The sequence below is a fragment of the Denticeps clupeoides genome, chromosome 11 (assembly GCF_900700375.1).
Source record: "Denticeps clupeoides chromosome 11, fDenClu1.1, whole genome shotgun sequence".
NCBI lineage: Eukaryota > Metazoa > Chordata > Actinopteri > Clupeiformes > Denticipitidae > Denticeps > Denticeps clupeoides.
The window spans coordinates 3,481,313-3,504,756 of NC_041717.1; the positions used below are offsets into that span (position 1 = coordinate 3,481,313).

The 23,444-nt window shown below is 42.9% G+C and overlaps 1 protein-coding gene across 2 annotated transcripts; it reads right to left on the bottom strand.

Moving 5' to 3' along the window:
* Window positions 1-233: 233 nt before the first annotated feature.
* gak (cyclin G associated kinase) lies at window positions 234-22,088 on the bottom strand. 2 transcript variants are annotated; one of them, XM_028997289.1, is made up of 29 exons: window positions 21,704-22,088; window positions 18,556-18,617; window positions 18,403-18,462; window positions 18,195-18,309; window positions 16,180-16,322; window positions 15,950-16,075; window positions 11,910-11,999; window positions 11,694-11,829; window positions 11,507-11,619; window positions 9,617-9,692; window positions 7,993-8,116; window positions 7,145-7,150; window positions 6,496-6,545; window positions 6,160-6,308; window positions 5,960-6,082; window positions 5,718-5,851; window positions 4,850-5,044; window positions 4,610-4,727; window positions 4,403-4,482; window positions 4,113-4,306; window positions 3,859-4,017; window positions 3,233-3,646; window positions 2,470-2,637; window positions 2,182-2,331; window positions 1,724-1,810; window positions 1,378-1,626; window positions 996-1,147; window positions 708-884; window positions 234-616 (listed from the first exon to the last, which is right to left on the bottom strand). In XM_028997289.1, exons 1-29 carry the CDS (start codon window positions 21,843-21,845, stop codon window positions 515-517), a joined length of 3,894 nt encoding a protein of 1,297 aa, XP_028853122.1. In that variant the 5' UTR covers window positions 21,846-22,088; the 3' UTR covers window positions 234-514. The 2 variants fall into 2 exon arrangements, with proteins under 2 accessions (XP_028853122.1, XP_028853123.1); XM_028997290.1 differs by lacking the exon at window positions 7,145-7,150.
* Window positions 22,089-23,444: the final 1,356 nt, after the last annotated feature.

A 23,444-nucleotide genomic window follows, 5' to 3' on the forward strand; every position in this document is an offset into this window, starting at 1 on the left:
AAAGCGCTATTTACAATGATTTTCTCAAATTCCAAAGACATAGCAGTGAATAGGAATAGGAATGATTCCCGCCTCCCCTCACATTCCTAGTCCAACAGCAATGCAACAGTGCAAGACGCTTGCTGTGGCAGGCTGAGTGTGTGTGTACTGAAACCAGTCACACACCTTCTCGCTATAGTGTGATCCCCTAATACAGAGGTAATGACGCAGCAGGTTGTCCACAGTCCCAGGAGTGTAACTCACGGTAGTAGTTTATTCATCACAGACTTGCAGAGTTTATTACCAATCAAATGTGTCTGCACTTCTCAGGGTTCCTGAAGCCTGTTTAGATCATTTTATGATTTTCCTCAGACATCTCTAAATGATATAATCCCTTCTGTATCAAGTCTTCCCCACCTTCTTCAGCCTTTCCCAGATAAGGTGGCAGTTTCAGATGTTTTCTGATTCCTCTGGGTCAACAACAGGGGAGACCATGTCCCTGTGTGTAAGTGCCTCTAATATTTGGTTGGTTCCATCAGAAAAGGGCTTTGAATCCTTGGTTCTCAAACTCTGACCAAGCGTCATTCAGTTCCATGAAGATCATTTTAGCATATTCTTCATAGGGCTGACCAGTCGCCTGAGCAGAAAGATTTTAGTATTAACAACATTCCAATTATAAATTACAATGGTTGTGCAGTGTCTCGTAACCTGCCATTACTGCGTCTTACCTTGTCAGGGTGGACCACCAGCACAGCTTTCCTGTATACCCTCTTGACCTGATCAGGGGTTACAAGGTCAGCCATACCTACAGGCTTCCAGCGCGTCTCGCCCTCCCACAGCACAGTGTGCAGAGTGGACAGGAGAGCCCGAATGTTTCGCTCTTTCCCCTCAATCCAGTCCAGGATCTGACAAAAATATACATTATGACAAAAGGTTAAAAAAAAAAAAAAAAAAAAAAGTATAAACAAATGGGGAAAAATATCTTCATGATGGCCCAGAGGGGAGGAAACATTTACCTGGAGTTTCTGAGGATCCATGTCTTTGGACATCTCCTGCTTCCTCATCTCAGCTATGGTCCTGGGACCTTTCTTCTCAGTCTTAGAGCCAGAGAAGCCATGGTTTGAGAGAAGATCACCAAAGTCATCTTCCTTTACTTTGGGCTTTGGGCCTGGACAAAAAAGACAAAGTAATTACTAAATCTTACTCTTGAGATCAAACAGAGATCACTTAGCACAGACCGGTGGATCTTACCGGTGGTTCACTTTCCCACCGAAAAGAAAGTTTCAAAAGTTGAACCAACGAAAAGAATCACCCTCCTAGAACTAATGCGTAGGTCATGTGGATAGACAGTTGGCAAATAGAAACTTCAAATACAACACATCTTGATGCTGCTCTTACCAAAGCCAGGGCCTCGAAGACCCCTGTCCTCTCGCCCTCCAATCACACTAAAGTTAGGGGTGTAGTTAGGTTTGGGGGGCTGGGTTGCAGCTTTTGGTGCCTGAGGCTTTGTAGCAGCACTGGGAGGAATCCAGGGTTTGTCTGAGGCCACTGGGTTTCGGCTTTGCTGCCACTGCTGGCCTCCAGTCTTAGAAGCAGGAGCAGGACCAGACTTGAAAGTAGAACCAGAGAAAGTGCCCCCAGAAGGTCCTGAAGAAAAATATTGGCCTCAGTATATGCCGGAACCTCAGATAATCACAATAATAATAATAATAATAATAAAAAAAAAACTTTTTTGATGTGTTACCAGGCATGGTGGATCCCAGGTTTCCAAGGTCTGCAAATGGATCGAAGCTTTGAGACTTGGTCTTTGAGAAGGAGGACCCCCCTGCAGCTGAACGTGTCATTTGAAAATTAAGAAAAGTATTACTCAGTGTTTTATGAAGGAGATTCAGTAATTATTAGGGGTGAAAATATCGATACAGCAATATATCGCAATATTTTACATGGTGATATTGTATCGATACAGGCACATCAAATATTGTTTTTTTTTTTTTTATTCAATTCTGCGTTAAAGTTGTTTTGGCCGAATTATTAATGTAATCTGATCCACACAGACTGTACACAGCATCCTCTATAGCAGCTGGAATATGTACAGTATCACAATATATCATGATATAATCATATCGTGACCATGTATCATGATACGTATTGTCAGGTCCTTGCCAATACGCATCCCTAGTAATTATGTTTGAGGAGTTGTACCAGAAAAAGAAGGTTTGCTGGAGGTGGCAGTCACACTTGCAGCTGTGCTGCTGCTGCTGCTGCTCCCAGTGGCCCAGCTTTCCCATCCACTCAACAAGTCAGGCTGGCTTGCTGATGAAGTCATCCTAGGAGGCTCTTTGGCCATCTTATCTGTGTATTACAATGAAAACATAATGCTTTCAGGCACTTTTTATAGTCTATATACAATTTTACATCAGAATCAATCAGAAATTGGTGGCATCTTGTTTTATACTGAATTTTAAACTGTACACCCCAAAGGCAACTTACTAAGGTTATAAAGGCTTGGGTTGGAGGAGGATGGAGGGTTGGTGCTGCTGGATGTAGTGCTGGTTGCGGTGCTCTGTGAACCAAGGAGATCTCCAAAAAGGTCCGGTCCAGAGGATTGTTGTGGGGGGACACTGGAGCCCATTCCAAACGGATCAAAGAAGTCATTCACTGGAGAAAAAAAAAAAAAAAAAAAGGAGGACACAAACATTGAGTCAAATCAAGCAATTCAACATTTTTAAACATGATTCATTTAAAATGTATTAAAATATATCAAATATTTTGACTAAATAATTATTAATACGTATTATAAATGAGTAAATAAATAAATGAGTATATTTCATACATCATACCATATCAAGTTGCCACTTGGCATTTTGAATAGCTCAGGGGACTTTTGATAATGACAATCTGATACACTTCTATAAGTACACTTTATTGTATTATTTAGGGTGGCATGGAAACAAGAAATCTAGAAAATATGTTAAATGAAAATGTCAAATGTAAACTCATTCATTCAAATAGGGTGGTAGTAGCCTAGTGGGTAACACACTCGCCTATGAACCAGAAGACCCAGGTTCAAATCCCGCTTACTACCATTGTGTCCCTGAGCAAGACACTTAACCCTAAGTTGCTCCAGGGAGACTGACCCTGTAACTACTGATTGTAAGTCGCTCTGGATAAGGGCGTCTGATAAATGCTGTAAATGTAAATGTAAATGCATTGATGCACTAAAACAATTAAACACCCTTGTTCCTTTTCTTACTATTGTGAGGCTGGGGTGCTGGCTCTGTGTTGCTGGATGTGCTAAAGAACAAGTCACCACCACCATGATGGTCTCCAATCAGGTCGCTGCTGCTGCTGTGATGCGTACTGGGTGCAGAGGCGAAGAGGTCGTTCAGAAGGTCGCTGTTACTGGAACTGGTCTTCATACCACCCTCAACCCCAGACAGTGGCCCAGGTGGGGGACAGGACCCATCCGAGTTGAGGCCCAGCAGGTCTGCTGTATCACTGGGCTGGGTGTCTGCATCAAACAGGGGCTCGCTGGGATCCCGAGACAGGGGTTCACCTGGAGGGCCAGAGTACGAGTAGGAGTCCTCTTCTGAATGGTCACTCAAGTTGTCTAGACTCTCAGGCTGGCCTGACACACTGTCTGATGCATCCTGATGACCACTACCATCTAAAACATGATTAACAGACAAAATGGTCAAATTCTGTTATTATATCTATACTGGAAAATTTTACTTATATTTTGATGTTAATGATGTTAATGATTAAATGATTATTTCAAACAGAACACACAAAATATATGAGTATTTTCCAATAAATCAATCTCTTCTTAGTGTGATCAATAATGGACCCAGTCTTAAAATTAGAAGATGAGAATAATACCATCCCAGTCTAAAGTCTGGAAGAAGTTATTGGCATTTGTGTCGGTGCTCTGAGGGGACTCTGGCTCAGTGGTGGAGCACTCTGGTGTCTGCTCCATCTGAGGAGACTCAGGTTCATAGTAGGCTGTTGACCCTGGTTGCCTGGGTAACTCTGGTTTGCCTGAGTGAAAACCACATAAAAAAATTTATATATATATATATATACACACACACACACACACACACACACACACACACACACAACCTAACCCTCACCAAACTTTGCAAGGATCTCCTGCTGCTCATCACGACTAGAGAAAAGGATCTTGGGATTCAGGCCTTTGGTGGAGAAATTGTCCCAGGGCAGACTTTTGTTGCTTGGACGATCCCGAGGCTCTACCTCTACATCCAAGTTTACCTGGAAGAGGTCGGGATACTTCTCCTGGATGTCACAGGCATCCAGATCATATCTGAGACACGCACAAGATATATGACAGTTCAGTTACTTCACCAATTCTAAAACTACTCTAGAACATACAAAATGTATACAATGAATCCAAGCCTACTTTGCAAACTTCACTGTGGTGGCATTTCGAGGGACAAAGCCTGTGTGAAACTGGATCTGAAACATCTTCATAGAAGCCATCTACAATAATGCAGAAAGTCTAATTATAAGTCATACAAAAATGACTCAGCACAATGAAGATACTGTATGTTTCACAAAAGCTTTTCTGATAATGACAACAAACATGTCTTTGTGCTTCATTTAATACCTTGGCTTGCAGTCGACCACCCAGTGTGGAACGGGCGTGGTAGATGACAATAAGAACATCTCCCTGTACTGTGATATTCAGAGGGATCTCGGCTCGCCCGTCCTCAGTCTTAAAGTCCCTGAAAAAAGGTAAAAAGTTAGTAATATCTCTTACAGACTTCATTTCCCCCGGGCGGTCTTTAAATGTTGAAGTGTGTTAATAATATTCATGAGCATATGAAACCCATTTTGAAGGACCCACTTCATTCTGTCGTACTCCTGAGAGGTGGTGGCCACGCGCTCATCTCCCACATACACCTCACAGAAGGGCCGACAGCCATTGCGCTGCTTATTGAAGAGAGGTACAGGAGTCATGATGATGGCCCGGATGAGGATGGGTTTGCTGTGGGGGATGATTGGCTCCTCAGCCATCATATCGCACATGTACTCAATGTACCTGGAGTTATGACAGAAAAAAATATATATTTAACAAATAAATTCAAATCATGTCACATTAATAACTTTTACTTACGTTTAGATTATATAACAATGAAAATCAAGAATCAGAAAATATTAGACAACCGAGGAATCTTAAAATGTAGCTCAAATAAAAATGTGTTGCTCAAGTTGGGTTTTTTAGCTTCAGAGCACTTTGTGAGATTATTTAAAATTAATACGAGTTCTCCTAGCCTGTCTATGGTCCTGCGGTGGCTAGAAATGGTGATTTGGTCATTCTGCTTCGCAATTCAGAGAGTGGCAGCTCAGACGGTCGGATCTGGAATTTGGATTTTTTTTATTCTGGAAAAAAGGCGACACAACTTCCTGTTGGTAAATGGTGTTGATGACGTAATTCCCTCGACTTCTATAGGCTGCTCTCCTCCTCGTACCACCTCTGACCTCCACATTAGAATTTAAAGCTACAGACACAGAAACGGCGCATCCTGGGAAAATCTCATTCGACACAAAGTCTGAATTTCAGAAAGAGACTTCAGATACAGTTTTATTGGACCACTAGGACCGATATAGAACCAAAAAATAAAATCATGTCAGGGGACCTTTAAAGAGCAGAGCAAACATTTCAGAAGAAATGAAGATCTCTCTCTCCCTCTGGCTGGCTATCACCACAGTACCTCTTATGAGAGGGAGCGATACCCGGTGGGCAGCGCTTCATGCTGAACATGTACACGGCTGCTTCCGCCGTGCTGAAAAGACGACAGAAGCAGAGGAACGAGCAAACGGCTACTGCTGAAGCTGCCCGGCCATCCTGAAAAATATATATAAAACGTGTGCATAACCCTTCCACAAAACCAGACCCACTCTGCTCTATTGTAAGAGTAATAATGAGCAGTACAACCATTAAACCTCAACGTACGAGGCAGTGGACGATGCAGATGTTCCTCTGGTCCTGTTTAAGCCACTGGTGCATATTTTTGCATATGCTGTACAGGTTCCTCAGGGTAGGAGCACGCCTGGCCTGCCAGCCACACTCGGACACCTTCACAGGAAAAAGAGGTTCAGACACAATATGGTGTAAATCTAAGCCCCAGAGCATGAGTTCAAAAGAAGACGCACCCGATTATGGAACCTAGAAGATCGGTACGATCGTTTGGAGAGGTTGTAGACAGCATAGTGTCCGGCATGACGTGAGTCCAGGAACAGGCGTACTTCTTCTATATTGTTCTTAATGGCCGATTCCACTCCTTCAGCTGGGAACGACATAACTGTGTGCATACACACACAGAAACACACTTAACACACAAACTCAAGAGATCAAAGAGTTTAATTAAAAAAAAAAAAAAACTCATTCTCAAAATCCACATCTATGCTATGTTTCATTTCATCCTAGTAAAACAGAAATTGATTTTAAAGTGGTATAACAGGAACAAGAAAAAAAGAGAACAAACATACCTCCTATTCTGGAGGTAATGTAGGAAATGTCCAGATCTCCTTTGGCGTAACTGCAAATGTAAACATTTTTATACGTTATTAGGACATGTACATTTAAAAATGATGTAGTTTAAATTAGGGCTGGGCAAAGCTGCTCAACATAACACAATATATATTTTTACATTTATAATATTCAATTTTCAACTTAGTTAAATCAAAAAGTAGTTTAAGGACTAATAATAATGACATTGTATAAATTAACATTATTTAGCGTATTATTTATATTCCTTTTTATTTTCACTGAATTTAAACAACATTTGTGCTCATCTAAACTAATCATAGACAAATCATATTTTACTTTGTTGCCCAGCTCTAGTTTTTTTTATTTTTTAACCTAATATATTAAACATGAATTCACTAACTCCTACACCTACTTCAATTCAAGCAAAAACACAACTCGGACATAGACAAACGGTTTTAGTGTAGGTGCGTTGCATTTATTTCAGGTGAAGGCTGAAGCAGCATCAAGCCGTGGACATAACTTAGCCTTGGTGTGAGTAAAGGGGGCGGACAAACACACACACACACACACACACACACACACACAAAATTTATATATGGCACACTGAAAGCAATAGCAAAACACACACGTGGGGTGTCCCATAGTTACCTGGGGCTAGAGGACGAAGTTATAAAACCATAAGATGAGTATCAGGAACAGAATGAATAGAACAAAAAAAAACAACAACAAAAGAAACATGAACAACCAAACACAAAAGGTATGGAACGTGGTAAACAGGTGGGGAGGGAAGAAAATATAAATGTGGGTAACGGGGTTTCAGAACATAAAATGGTATGAAATCTTGCAGATGACTGCATCTCACAGAGAGATGATGGTTATATAAAAATCACCAATAACTGTGCGTGTCTCTCGAAGTAGAGACTTTCTTTATCTTTGCCATTCATGCCGGTGAATGACACTGTCAGTAAAGGCAGCGACACAACAAAATAGCTTAAGGGAAACAGAAGTGTGAGCAGCAGGGGTGGATAAGGCCTTTTAGAGCAGATTACGAGCGGCCAGAAGACAACTCTCAACTGAGGTACGCGGACGGGCGCCTTTCCTGGCAGCTACAACATTCAAGGAGCCAAAGCAGGTCGCAGATGGCAAGGTAACACATGTCAGTATCCAGGGGGAGCCACACACGCGTCCAGAGGCAAACTTAAAGTGACGGCCAGAAGGCCGATTCGCGGCCCTGTTCTTCTGTGTGTGTGCGTTCAGAGCACATACAGTACAGTACAGTACAGGACATTCTATTGCTGGAGATGCACGAGAAAATACATACGTTGTTCCCATTTATTTGAATTTAGAAATGGATGGTTTTCCCACTAGGTACCTTTACCACTAGTGCACCTGGCTCACAATCAAAGTGCACTACTGAAAAAATTACAATAAATTTACATCCTGCTGAAGCAAATACACAGCTTTACAAAGAGGAGGGGGGGGGGTTGCTCACCCACCTTGCAACAGATTGGATGACCTTTGAGGAGGTATCTTTGATGTTTGTCAGGAACCGCTCTGTCCCTCCTTTCAAGATGTCTAGGAAACCCCCACCTGACTGGTCACTGTCCAGCCCATACACTCCTAAAGCAAAGAGCAAACATGTGAGGAAAGCAACAAATACTGAACGTAATCATGCCAGGGTTAGATCTTTTTAATATTAACTCAATAGTGACCATTTTTCAACATCTACGCTGGAAACCCTGCTGGGAACTACAGCTCACAGAACTGAAGAGCTGTAATTTGTCACTTCCCCAAAATCGATTTGCCGTAATGAACGCCAGATGGTTGAGCACAGACCAAAAATTAGGAAGAAAAATAAATAAATAAAAAAATGCTTGAAGTGCCTTCTTCACTGCTAGACTTGAACAGCAGGTTTAACACGATTTAAGTGCTGAAAAGAAAGAAGAGAGAAGGAACGGCAGCGGAGAAAGGCGGTGATGCCCCGGCGCCACAGGGATCAGGTCAGGTTGGCCATATGGACGGCAGGTAAGGCGTCTGCCTCGTTCACGCTCCGGCCGGAGCCCTCGGACTAACCAGATTACCGGCGCGCGTGACTACTCCAGCTGTTCCTCGTTAGCCTTCAGCCTGGTAACCACGGTCCTGCCGACTGGAAGTGAAGTGATTTTCAGCACAGCACGCGGTGAACACAACGAAATGTGTCCTCTGCTTTTAACCATCGCCCTGCCCTTGGTGAGCAGTGGGCAGCCATGACAGGCGCCCGGGGAGCAGTGTGTGGGGGGCGGTGCTTTGCTCAGTGGCACCTCGGCGGTTCGGGATTCGAACCTCAGTATGGATTAGAGGTGTTGAAATGAACCGTATAATCGATGCAGAAGTGGACGATTCTGCATGGATTACATCGTACTGATATAAAAAGGTATAAAAGTAGTCCCGGTAGTGACTGTGGTGGCCTGATCTACAGAGTACGGCGCTGCTCGGGGAGGAGTTTCACGGTGGTGGCCTTGTTCTTGCACCGCAGTCAAAGTTGAAGTTTGCTAGACCGCTGCGCGCTGTGACGTATTTTCGCGCAACCAATGGAAACGAAGCTGGCTAGTGTTCTCTCTGCTCTTCCGAAGTACACACACCAAGCAGGAATTGAGGGAAAGCCAATCTCTGAGTGTGCAGAGATCTACAACACAACATCATCTTACCGGGAGTTTAGAAAACCACACAGATTTCCGCGGTGCTGCTGTGCTCGTTCTGAGGGCGGCTTTAGATCGTGTAGTGGAGGAAGCTCAGGTGAAGCATGCAGAGAAAGGTGTTCTACCGGTACATGCGACTGTTACACGGTGAGTTTTTCTGCTCATTGTAGCAAATCAAAGCGTCCACACAGTGTACTCATGTGAAAACGTAGATCATTTATGGGATGCATTGCAAAGCATCGATATTGAGGCACTGATAACCATAATCATAATCAAATCATGAGACCAGGGAAGGTTCACACCTCTAGCATGGATATATAAAGTATTTGAAGATCCTTCATGTAAATATTCCCCAAGATACAAGCTTCTAAACACAGAAACACACACACAGGCGGCCGCACGTACATGAAGTAAACACACATACACGTGGGCATGCACTCACCTGCATTATGGATGTTGTTGATCTGGGCCGGCAGTTGGGCCGCATTGTTGCCGTAGCCGCCGTTCTGCTCCAGCAGCTGTAGGGATTCATAGCCATCGTAAGCAGGCTTGAGGCAGTAATACGGGCTCAGCAGACTCATCGGGCCAGGCGGCAGAGGAACCAAACGCGCGAGTCGAGGTCCGATGTTACATTTCCTGCCGCGCCGTCAGGGCGAACCGGGGGGAGAAACCTTCACTACTGTGGACAGAATTCACCCAGCCCTCGTCTAGCAAGGGGGGTGGACATAATCTTCCTAATCCTGAGGGAAACCCTCGCTTAACCCAGATCAGCCGAAATCCGCCTGTGCCTATAGAACGGCAGCCAGTGGGACGCGGCCACGCTACGATCACTCACCCACAACACGCCGGCTAGTGCTGCTAATGCCGCCGGTATAAACCGCTACAGTAGCGACTGCGACCAAAGACAATTATCCCTGTACTGCCTCAGCACGCTGCGTTCAGCACGCTGCGTTCAGCTCGCCGAACTGGGCTACTTCGCAGCCAGACGCGAATAGCACGACTTCGAACAACCGCAACTACTCCATCACTATTTCCTAATTCTCTGCTCTAATTCTTGACACTTGTTCACAGTCCAGTCTATTTTCTTCTCTTTCCTGTCTCCAATACATTACTCCCTGCCTCCCTCCCTCCCTCTCTCGTTTTGTACTGATGCCCCCTCCCTCCGCTATGTGACATCAGTGGCCATTAGACCGGGAATGAGTTGCAGAGTGACTCAAGCGGCCATCAGAAGCTCCTTTGTTCCAGAGAGAGAGAGAGAGAGATGCTGGCAAGGAAGAAGTGAAGAAAGGAGAGAGAAATGGAGGAATGGAGAGGGGGCTCTCAATGGAGAACGTTGTCACCCCGAGATGACTGCTGCTCCTCGAGCCTAAAGGACTGGTTTGTTCAGGGTCGGAGAGGACCAATAAAGCCTCATTGAAAATGAACCAGTGCAACAAACTCAATATGCTACTGAGACTCGACCGTTCCCTCGATCGGCCTGCCAGTCAAAACAAGAGGATGCTACAATACCAACCAAGCATGTTCAAAATCGAGGATTCACCCAGACTTTGCTCAAAGATCTCAAATAAAACATAAAAACAGATCCAGCAGGGGTGTTGAAATTCATCTTATAATCGATGCATCGCGATGCAGATTCTGCACTGATGCAGTGCAGAACGTAATCGATTAGATCATGATGATATATAAGTAGTGACCATGATGATATAAGCAGTGCTGGTAGTGTCTGTGGCTGCCTGATCTGTGTACAGCGCCGCTCCGGGTCGGAGTTTCATTCTATGCAGCGTGGCACTCGGCGAGGGAAATTTGTTGAACTTTGACCGCCGTGTGCCGTGACGTAGTCCGTTCAAATCAAAGTGGGCTAGTGTCTGGTCTGCTCATTCGAAACACGCACAAAGCGGGAATGGAACGCTGATCTCATTAGTCTCTCATCTTTTTCAAAGATCTAACTGGGAGTTTAGAAAACCACGCCTGAGCTCAACTTGCATTGAAAACCTCGCAGCGAGTGCAGCGCATGCCGCGTTCATTCTGAAAGCGGCTTCACATGAGCAGAAAAGCTGTCGCCGTTCAGTCCGTCTGTGGCGTCAGGTGAGCGTGGACTGAAAGGCGACAGCTTTTCTGCTCATTGGAGCAAATAAAAGAGTCCACAATGGTGAAAGAGACCTTAAATCTAGTACTTGAAAACATCATGTGAAGTAATGTAGAAAACTTTATGGGCTGAATCGCGATGCATCGTCAATCGAGGTATTAATAATCGTCATCATAAGACCAGTGAAGGTTCACACCTCTAAGATCCAGTAATGCGTTGTATTTGAAGTAGTGTGGCGAGCGTTACCTCTGTGATGGGGGATTTAGGATTGACATTTCGGGCAGCAGCAATCTCCTGAAGCTGGTTCACCACCTCGTTGATGGACAAACGTTCCTCTGGGTTGATCTTCAACATGGAACCTTTTGTGACAGTAGTAACCATTGAACTACACAAAACTCTAAATCAAAAGAGCAGAACGCTGAAGGATACTCACGAATGAGATCATGAAACACCGTGTATTTGGCGTCATTCTGTGGGATGGAGTATTTGCCGTTGACAATCTGGAGCTTGGCACCTTCCTCAAAGGGGTGCTGCTTGAAGCACAGCAGGTACAGAATGCAGCCCAAGGCCTGTTGGTGACGCGTCGTGGTGTCAAGCCGAGAACATTTAAATTGCCAATGTCACACTGCAGTGCAGAAAGGGAGCTCACCCAGATGTCCTGCTTCTCGTTAATCGGAAAGTTGGAGTAAAGGTCTATCATCTCAGGCGTCCTGTATGCAGGAGTAGTGTTTCTGGTGATCTGGGAGGAAAGTAAAAGTCATCCATTTGTATGGAAAATTACTGAACGGTGTGACGCGGCGGCAACATAACCGCGAAAAGGAAAGGACGGTTAAATTTGCTATTTTTCATGTTGCCACAGCAACGTGCTCCAGGCTTCCAATTCACAGGTGGCAATAGACTCATTCAAAAGGGTCTGACAGAAAACAGCAAGCGCTGATTCAATTAATCACCGCATGGTCAGGAAATGATCAGCCAGCCTAATGTGATTAATACGACCTCCTCCGGCCATTGAGCCTCCAACTTCAATAACAAGTAGCGGTAACTTCAGCTCCAGGATTTAAACAAGTTAAAACAAGAACGAATGAAGGGATGACATGGCATCATTTTTACCGTAATCTTTATTGTTATCGACTAAAGCCTGCCACTTTTTAAATAAAAGATGTTAAATTCCCAAGTTTGTGTGTATAGAGAAAATACTGATGATGTTTTAATAAAAGTCATATGAAAAACTGCAATGAAGCTCAAACTTTTTGCTAATGATCATTAAGCAGACAGTAAACTATATTTTGGATTCCAAACAATAAGACACACACACAAATTTTAACAAAACAATGCCTGTTAACTAGAATCTAGTCACATGCCACAAACATTTGGTGCCATGTGTGCTTTTTTTTTTTTTTATTTCATTATGTTGTTGTTTTCGAATACCTACTATTCCTCTTCAGAGACCTGGCAACACTGCACATGCCACTCATAACCAAAGCAAGCAGTCAGCGGAGACACACGCAAGCAGGACACAGGATGACACGCAAATCCGTGAAGCGCTCCATATTTTTTAAGGGGCAGTGGTGGCCACTGCGGTTAAGAGACAGGCAGGCCAAGCGGTTAAGGAAGTGGCCCTGTAATCAGAAGGTTGCCGGTTCAAATCCCGATCCGCCAAGGTGCCACTGAGCAAAGCACCGTCCCCACACACTGCTCCCCGGGCGCTTGTCATGGCTGCCCACTGCTCACTCAGGGTGATGGGTTAAATGCAGAGGACAAATTTCCCTGTGTGCACCGTGTGCTGTGCATCACATGTGACAATAACTTCACTTTTAAGCACATATAGCAGGTTTGTGCTATTTCAAAAGCTATTCATTCATTTGTTCGTTCCTGGACATTTAGAATTTTGTTTTCTTATCAAATATCTAAAAGCCAGCTCACATAGCCAGCGTTTCATGTAGGGGTGGGTGATACACCAACTATACCCAAAACATTCCGCAATATAATTTGCAATATAGTAAAATTATTAGGATTCCTGAGTACAAACGCTCAGTGTAAAACAGACAGTAGTGTGTGGGGACGGTACCTTGCTCATTGGCACCTCTGCAGTTTATACTATTTTACTATTTATAATAGTAAAAGCATGCATGTCTGCATACTGCACTCTTTACATGTCCAGTGCAGCAGCGTGTTAAAGTGAGCAGGACTGATATAATCAATCAGGGACGGTCCTCGCCCATTTGATGCCCTGGCCGAACACCCGCTCTTACATGGAAATCTTTTATTTCTGAAACCAATAAAAAAAAAAAAATCCTGGATGTAAGCCTCGATGGAGTCGACTATTCGAAAAAGGAGATTCTTCAGCATTGTGTTTTACTTTGTGAGCCGGTTATTACATGCCAGCCGCCCACTCCCTCTGAATAGAAAACCAATCGGTGGCCATGCAATCATGATGCCAGGGCAGCATGGGTGGACACACGTGCAAAATAAATTAAATTGCAGATGCCCATGATGCCGCCTCTACCATGATGTCGCCCTGGGCAACCGCCCATGTTGCCCATAGCAAAAACTGCCACTGGATGTTATCATGCCAACCTATGGCATAAGAAATTTTAACAGTTTATTATTAGTAAGCTTATTATCTTGTAAAAGAATCCCTTATCTTGTAAAAGAATCAAGAATCGTGGATTTAAAAAAAAATTATTGGGACAATTAAAAACTAACAAAAGTTTACGTAAACAAGCCCCGTCCCCTGAAATCATTCACACATTTTTCTTCTGAATTTATTGAAAGATAATTCCTATAATAGCAAATGTAGAGTGTCTACTACACTTCTGTCTATTACAATCTGTAGTCTCACTTTCCAAGGTTTCTCCTAAGCCCCTCCAGGCTTCCACGGGTATGTCATCCAGACCAACAGCCTTTCCATTCTTCCTCATTTTCCTTCCTCCCTCCTATCCTTTATCACTCAAACCTGCTGCACATCTTTCCCAGCTTGGTCCATATGCTGAGCCAGAGGGTACAGATCCTCTTCTCCCTGCTTAGTGCACAGCCTCTCACACAACACGCCTGACTGTCCCACTTCTTCTGGATGCCGTCTTCCGCACCACTTCCGCAGTAGTTGTCCAACTGCAGTAGGGCTGCCACTATCGACTATTCAAATATTGAGTATTCCATTCCAATTGATTAATCGGATAAAATGTACTTTTGCGTTTTAAACAATATTGATCATGCATTATGTAACATGACAGGCCTGTTTAAATGACCAAGCAATTGGCTGTTATTCCTCATTTTTATTAACTCGAGTGTCAACTTACAACAAATAATTACACAGTAACATGAACTTACTGTGGGGGGGGGGAATTCATTTATTTCACAAATTAAGCCTATTTGTTAGTGTAACAGATATGTCAGCATGTCAATATAAGCAGAACTATGATTTCCTCTATGTTCCAGCAGCAGAGAACAAACACCCTTTAAGGGTGCTGAGATGGCTGGAAGAGCTTTGCCCGGATTGGGTATCTTGCTGTCTCTCTGTGTCCGTGGACGCGGGAGGGAAGGAGAGATGAGGGGTGGATGACGAGAGCCTAGTCGTGGCCTAAAAATGCCTAGTCACTGCTATCACATAACACAGGCTACTAATAAATCATACCAATAATCACAAATAGCATGCGTTCTAGCTAGCACTAGTCGGAGATCGGCACTAGTCGGAATCAACTTTTACTCCCTGACTTTACTGCGCCCTGCATTTTATCACTTTCTCAGTGATGTGACAGCCTCATTCTCAGGAACTCCTAAAAGTTCTGGCTATGTAGATATTTATTCTTTTGATATACGTGTCCTGTTTGTTCCTTGTATTGCTGTAACTGGAGCAGTGTCATCTCATCTTTCTGTATACTGGACTGTACTGTACATAGCTAGGATGACAAAGCGTACTTTGACTTCATGGACAAACCGCCACCCTATGCTGTATATCTACGCTCTCCCCGCTCATTGCCTCGCAGTCTCCTTCAAAACGTCTCCTCTTGCAAAGGATAAAATCATCCTTCCCAATAACATCTACCTCATTTCTCCCCACGGGAGAACCATATGAAACCTCCTGCAATACTTCCTTCTCTCCAGCATATCAGCCCCTACCCTTCCTTCTCTCCTCCTTCCTTCATACACGCCTGCCCTCGCCCGCTTATCATGACTGGATCAGTTGGGAATATATATAAGAATTAATTCATTTTTGTGCCACTAAAGTGTAGCCATACATGCCGCTGCCTTCTGTATTTTTTTGGAAAACACAAAATTGCACAAATATCCAGCGTGTTTTGCTTTGGTGAGCGCTGATACTGACGGGTTATCTTTATGTCCGAACAGTCAAGTCGCGTCAAAGTATCGGACTGTATAGTGTGCGCACATAAAACATGAGCGTTGCCTTTTTATCACATGCGATTAAATCGAACAATTTGTGTGTTCACCAAATGACAAGAAACACATGAATATGCCCGGCTTCAAAGAAAATTACAAATAGGACAATAAAATAAAATCACTAAAAATCACTGTATTTTTACTTTTGATACATAATAGTATTAAACTTTTACTCAAGTGCATCCATTTTCTTAAAATGCCATAGAGAACCTGGAGTGCGGCACAATCCTGTGTCCTGTGGACACTGTGTCAATCCACTGCATGCTGTGCTGCCTAACTTAATATTCTTACCTCATCCTCCACCATGGATCTCTTCTGGGCAGACCAGCTGTAGTCTGGGTAATGCACTATCGTCGTAGCACTGCCAAAGTCGCATAACTTTATAGTGCCCTGGTTGCTGATCAACAGGTTCTCAATCTAGAAAGCACAAACACACATGCAGTCGCAGGAGGGATAAAATGTAGCAAGCAGGTCAGTAGCGTTGGTGAGAGGGGTGGAGGTGACATTAGTGAACACCTAACCTTAAGGTCCCTGTGGACAATGGGAGGTTTTTGTTTGTGCATGTGCTGAACGGCCCGACATGACTGGTAGAAGACCTTCAGAACTGTGTCACATGACATGGACCCCTTCAGCTCCACCCTCTTGATAAAGTCCACCAGCTGGCCTATAGGAAATAATGAGGGGTGGGAAGTCAGAGAGCAAAGTCAGAACTTTGCTAATCATGCAGAAAAACTCAAAATTCAGCAAAAAAAAAAAAAAAAAAAGTATGTCAGAAGAACTTCCTGCAAATCGAAGTATACTCTTCATAATCTGTACACAGGGAGCACATTAATGTGACTAGAAGAATACAGAGTATTCCACATTACACACAGGAAGGGGAAAAAAACTGCCTGCCTAACACTGTAATGCTGTACTACTCCATTATGTCACATACTATTAACCGTGCATGGAATGCATACAATCCTGCTTGAAAACCGGACTGACCACACATGCACTGCAGTAACAATAAATCAGCAAGAGAATTCATCTAGAATTCAGAGGCAGAGAACAAAGCAAATTTCAAATTTGGAGAGTTCAAAGCTGAGGAGCAAAAATGCATTATGCCAATAAATAATGGTAAAGCCTTAAATTATGCCCAAGACTCACCCAATACTAATGTTGTTTTAATCAAGAGATATTAAATCAGCGAATCTTTATAAAGTGATGGAAACTATGAGATGAGATGCAACATCCTGTTGCTGGTCATGTGACAATAACTATATTTAAAGATAGTGCTGCACAATTAATCAAATTGCAATCGTAATTGCGATGTCAGTCTGTGCGATTACATGAACGCAAAAAGATGCGATTTAAATGATTAGTGCATGGATTGAATCGGCAACATATCACTCATTCTCTCAAAGTATGCGAGCTGACTGAAGTCTCACTTCAGTCGAATGTGACGTGTTTGGTCACATGACTTTCAATTCATGACTCACATAGACATATGGGTAGACGTACGTCAACATCGCCGCCATATTGCGATAGGCTCTGCTGTGGAGTGAAGCATATACATGTCTATGGAGAGAAGTGCATAAAAATGCCTCACTCTTGTGCTGCTTGGGGCTGTACAAACTGCTGTACGCTCCAAACCAGATCCCGGGGGATTACAATATTGAGCTCAATAATTGCAATATGCCTTTTTTCCCCCCAAATCGTGCAGCCCTATTTAAAGATATCATGTAATATTATTGACGAATAAAAATTATACTAAATTTGGTTTCACAAAATTAAAATGTCTCAATTTAATCTACAAAACTGAAACCAGACGTTATTTGGATGCTCTTGCTTAACAATGAAGTGGGCAAAAAACAGAACGTGGGCAGAAACGCGGCCATTGAGTCCATAAGATAATATATTAATAAAAATAATAATAATAAAAAGAAGAAGATATCCTTGTTTTAATTATTAAATGGTTTTGACCAAAAGGGAACTAAGTTTTGTGCACTATGCGCTTCTACTATATTGACTGGGTTAAACAAAAAAAAAATTAGTATGGATGTGACTAAGACTAATAAAACTAAAATGACAGATGGACATAAAGACTACACTAAAACTAAAATTAAGACAGGGGTAGTTAATACCTAGCCAGAGTGTCATAAGGGCATAATTAAGTGACAAATGAGCACCACTGTGAGCACTACATAATGACAGTCAGTGCAGTGACTGATAAAAACCTCACACTCTGATAGAGATAATGCCAGGTTCCACGGTAGCCTGAAAACTACCTAAATGAACTGTGGGTTGGACGCTGCCATATATTGAAATCAATAACATTGCTTTTAAGAGTTGACAAAAGTCGAGTATTCATGCTTATTCCTAAACCCCAAAAACTGCAGCCAACCCATTCCCCAATGACACTGCATTGTATCTGAGCAGAGCATGGTACGAAATATATGAAAAACCAAAATATCAGCCGTACTGGTCGCTTCAGTACACCTTTAGGAAACTGCCCTTATCTACCTCAGCCACAAGTGCAGCATGGGGGCATCAGTACCTTTACACAGCTCTGTGAGGATGAGGAACTCTGCCTGGCCAGTGTCAGACTCCTCCTTGCTTATAGACGCTGCGGAGCAGAACTGCACCATGTTGGGGTGACCAGACAGCTTTTTCTGCATTCATTTGAAGAAAGAGGTGGTTAGCACAGTGCAAACACACCCCTGCTGGTAAGAAACAAGCTGCTAATTTCAAGACAATGGATTTACCATAAAGCAAACTTCTTGAATAATGTCTTTATTCTTCTCCTCTTCATTAGACAGAAGCCTCTGCAGATAAAAACACAGACAGCAAATGCTTATAACACAATAAAAACATGCTTCTTCATCATTGACTTTAAATGTACGGGTGATAGAACATACCTTCAAAGCATATTCTTTACTACTCCCTATATCCTGGGCTTCATACACAAACGCGAATCCACCTGAAAAGTCAATATAGTTATACAATACTGCATACTATAACACAGAACTTTGTTACATTTTCTATAAATTTACAAACTGGTGCAACGTTGTATTGCAATATACATTTGAAAATTACACAGTTTGCGCCTAAATGGATGTAAACAATGAGCTCAACACAACATGGAATGAAACCCTACACATATTCTAAAAAGTTTAACCAAATTGCCAGAAAAATGTGAGCTCCACACGGCTAAATAGTCTGAACCACGGCGCACCACCATAACTAAACACACTATTGTTACCAATAAACCCTGCACACATTATAAACTTTTTTTTTTGTAATAAATCAATAAGAAAATATGTTGTAAGAACAAAAAAATCTGAACTAAATGCTTCCAGCTATTTTCCTGACATAAACCCACCTATCTGCAAATACAATGCAAGAAAGGAGATTTTATAGGCATTATAGCTCATAAATACCATTTTAAATATTGCTATTATTAGCCTACATTAGGTGTGGTCAAGCATCTGTAACTTTAGAACTTTAAACATCAACACATTTCAAGTTTTAGTAAGACATGAGACTAAATAGTCAAAGATTGATTCATATTAAAATCATTCTTAGCATAATTTGTTCTTATAACCAATCAAATGATCCTTGAAATGTCACAGTCCAAACAGATGAGTACGGTATGCAGCGCAGCAGCCCACGAAGCACAGCGCAAACAGGATCAGATTAGCTCACTGAGAGGAAACCAGTTTGCCCAGGACTATCGGAACATTACGCCTCACACACAGGGCTGAAAGTAGGTGGGGCGGGGCGGGGTCCTCAGGTGGCGTTAACATCCCAGTCACCATAAAAACTGGTAAATCTACGACAAACAGTATTCAATGCGCTGCGTTTTTTGGAATGAAACTGTTCTTTTAAGTTCTTTCACAGACACTGCTGAACACTGAGAAGAAAGAAGTCTATCCCACGAGGAGCGGAGCCAGATAATCAGATGTAGTCTCAAATTATTACAGGATGCTCCAGTAGATAATCCTCCTGAGGCTATGAGGCACATCAGAAACAGATTTCAGTAGACGTCCTCAGCAGAATGAATAGATCACGTGGGGAAAAAATCTCATCTTAACATTTTGGCAAATGTACATACATAATTCAAAATATGCAAATATGTTTAACCTCATATGTATATCTATAGATATCTATCTGGATTTGTTTACTTGACGCATGTTCACTAATGTTCACGAAAGATAGTCTGGTTATTAGGGTTGTTAGGAAATTTTGATACTGCTATATATCACAATAGTTTACGTGGTGATATATCGATACAGGGACAATTTTTTGTATACAAATTTCTGTTATATTGTTTTTGATGAATTATTAACGAAATTTGATCCACACAGATCGTACACAGTACAGATCTTGTATATCAGCTCTGTATTATGATATAATCGCATCGTGACCCACGTATCGTGATACACATCATAATCATATTGTGAGAACCTTCCTAATACACACCCCTACTGGTTAGATTATAAAGCAAAACCATTGGGGATCAGGGTCCCCAAGTCTCAAAGCATTTCACAAAATAAACAGTCAAGCAAAGCTGACTGAGCGTAACAACCCAAGTTGTTCATTAACACTGCTGGAACTACGTATGGTTTCTACAAAGGGAAATACTCTCCCCATCATGCTGAGTAAATTCCACTCTGGACTTTGGAGCATGTGTGACTCACGCATGAACTGTTATTTCTTAACATTTCCTTAGGTGATGAAATGCCTTTCCTCCCCAACGTATTCAATAACTACACACGCGGTTATAATAAAACTGAAGTGAATTTTGTTCAAGGGTTCAGAAATTTTATGCAGATGCAGCGTATTCTGCATATAGTGCATAGCTACAAGGAAAAGCACTGTAGGCTGCTTATGCTGGTGAAAAATTAACATGAAATAACGACCACTGCATGGATGCCTACAGGAAAATGGATGGAAGATAACTTTCTTTCAGTACAACCATGATTTTTTATATATATATATAATTTTTTTTTTTTTTTACATAAAATTACAGAATAAAAGAGCCAAGCCTAATGCCACCAGAGCAAGAGCAGTATTTATGGCACAATGCAGCAATAATATTTTTCTTTTAACGGGTATCAACCACTGATCAGCTGGTTTTGGGTAAAACTGGACATGAAAGGGAGTATTGTACACTATATATGAGGCCAATAAATTAAAGAGACTTAAGGCCTCCATAAAAATATTTTAAAAATATTAATGAAAGACTATTGACATATGTATTGACGCATGATCTAATGAAATGAATGATCTAACTGGAAGTGTCAAATGTCATGTTGGTGTTGTAACGTGCAGCACAAGATGGAGCTCATCCGATGAGAGACGGTGCTGCTTTTCGAGGAAAAAGTCGGGCTGGGCTTTTCATATCCTGTTGATTCGGCTTACGGTAAGCAATGTTACTTTAAAATCAGCTTTTACGGTTAGATTTCGACTGAACTCTTGGCAAAAACTACCTGCAAGCCGAGCAAGGAGTGGTGGCCATCAGATAAAACACACTCTTAAACCAAAACCACACATGTTGCATGGCAGCATTATGTAAAAGTGTGTGATATATGTGTGCGTGTGTGTGTGTGTGTGTGTGTATGTGATGCTATGTCACTGCTACGTTCACTGAGAGTGATAGGGTCTTCACTTGAATTTAAATACTCTCCTGAAAGACGCCCTGCTCCAGAATTCCTTACTTTTCCCAGGTCGGGATGCGACGTCAGCACCTGTCCGTCGACTCCTCTGTTGATGTGTTTTGCTAACCGGTGCTAGGCGGACTAGCACGTCGAGGCTGCTAGCCAGCCGGTTCCTCGCGGCCCGGTCGTTTTAAACTTTCACTACCGACGGAAAGCGTGGGGACGAACTAAATTCGCGCAGACAGCGTGTATTCCAGCGAACCGACGGGGCATTTTGTACGTCAGTCGGCAGCCGCCGGCTGTCGGTCGTGGTTAGCTCTCCGGCTAACGCGGCTAGCTGACAGGTTCGCCGCGACGACGAGAATGCGAACAGCCGAGAGAGACGCGTACACGGGAGGGTTCTCACCTTCCGCGATGACGCGCTTGATTCTCAGCTTCATGTCCCCAAGCTCCACGGTCTGCCCCACGAAGTCGTTCTGGTCCCGGCTCGCGGCTCCGCCAGAGCCGGGCCCCGCCAGGAAATCGAGCGCCGACTGGAAGAGGGACATTTCGCCCGGAGCGCTCAGTGCAAATCGAACCAGCGGCGTTCAGCAAGTCCCCGGTCCGCCTCTCGCACACCGTCCGCGGCTGTGATCACGGGCCGCTCAGCAAGCGACGGCATTTAATTGATTCTCCCTCGGCGCCGCCATCCTCTTCCTGGTGGTGTAGGGTGACCATAGTCTGTCGGAGCGTTTCCGTGAGCGCCTGACGTAGCAGTGATGCCATCCGAGATGTTTCCACTGCCGAGGCGAGCAGAGAGCCAATGACAGCGCCGCACTCTCAACTTTTCTCCCACAGTTTAACCTGTTCTTTTATCCTACATCTGCCGCCCATTACATGCTATTTAGTCGAGAGTTCAGTGGTTCTGCACAACGTCAGCCTGTTTTAGTAATTTTACACTAGGCAGTTTTATTCCTAATAATTCAGCAAACAAAGACACAACAAGGGAGTGTATAAACTGTTAACTGGGGATATACATTGCAGCCATGTACATTAACAATGATCTCCTGGTCGGCACCACTAGAGGGAGCCAGAGTGCAGCCAGTGGTACCACGCCTTGAGAACCAAGGAATTATGTCACTCCTTCGGCAGCATAGCATACCAACAGGGTGGAGTCAATTACCCTAACAGGGACACACAGCTTTTTCCAAATATCTTTTAAATATTTTAAACAAACTGACCACTTTAAATGTAAGCATAATATAATTATATAGTTATCTCAAAGTCTGTTACATATATTTGGCAGCAAATAAACATTTTGTTGATGTGACAAGGACCAAATTGTGATAGCAAAAAAAACAAAATTCCACTCTTCTGGAATGTACCAAAAGATGACATAGAATAAAAAATTGTGAAAGTGAAGTGGTTGTCATTGTGAAACACTGCAGCACAGCAAACGGTGACACAACAAAATGTGTCCTCTGCGTTTACTCATCACCCTTAGTGCGCATTGGGCAGCAGTGTGTGGGGATGGTACCTTGGCTGCTCGGGATTTTAACCTGCAACCTTCCAATTATGGGTCTGCTTCCTTACCCGGTAGGCCGCCCACTGCCCCACTGTGACAGGGTCAAGGCTCGCTGATGCATATGAGGAGCATCAGCTGTAGCTCAGATTCCTGAAGAAGGTCAACAATGTCAGTCACCTCATATGTCAGTGCTTGTACAGTTAAATATAAGTAGAGAACATAGTTCACAATTGCCTTGTACAACCCTCTCATCAGTGGTCATCGGTAGTTCTGACCTCAGTTGGAATGTTTTCATAAGTTGTTATAAATGGTGGACCACTCTTCATCAAGCATGACACTGACTTGTTTAATCAATACTGCTTTAACAGCTTCCCAAAGACCACCATCAGTATGTATACTAGTATAATTTCTTCCCTATCATCTCAGCAGGGGTCCTTGTGTCAGACACTAAACTTTCAGATCACAATATTTACCTTTAGATTTCCTAACTCAAAATGTCATGATGTGGTGATGAATGATTTTAAGGATTGGAATGCCAGACCATTATACAAACAGGGACCTTAATGACATTGCATTAAAATACTGTAACATAGAGTCCCTTTGCAGCTACAACAGCTTCCATTGTTCTTGTAAGACATAAGAT

Coding starts and splice junctions, on each gene's coding strand:
- gak (XM_028997289.1), bottom strand. CDS start 21,845: ATGTCCCTCTTCCAGTCGGCGCTCGATTTCCTGGCGGGGCCCGGCTCT. Junction 6,309..6,495: donor CATTACCTCCAGAATAGGAG/GTATGTTTGTTC, acceptor GTATGCACACAG/TTATGTCGTTCCCAGCTGAA. Junction 1,148..1,377: donor TCTTCGAGGCCCTGGCTTTG/GTAAGAGCAGCA, acceptor TTTTTTGTCCAG/GCCCAAAGCCCAAAGTAAAG.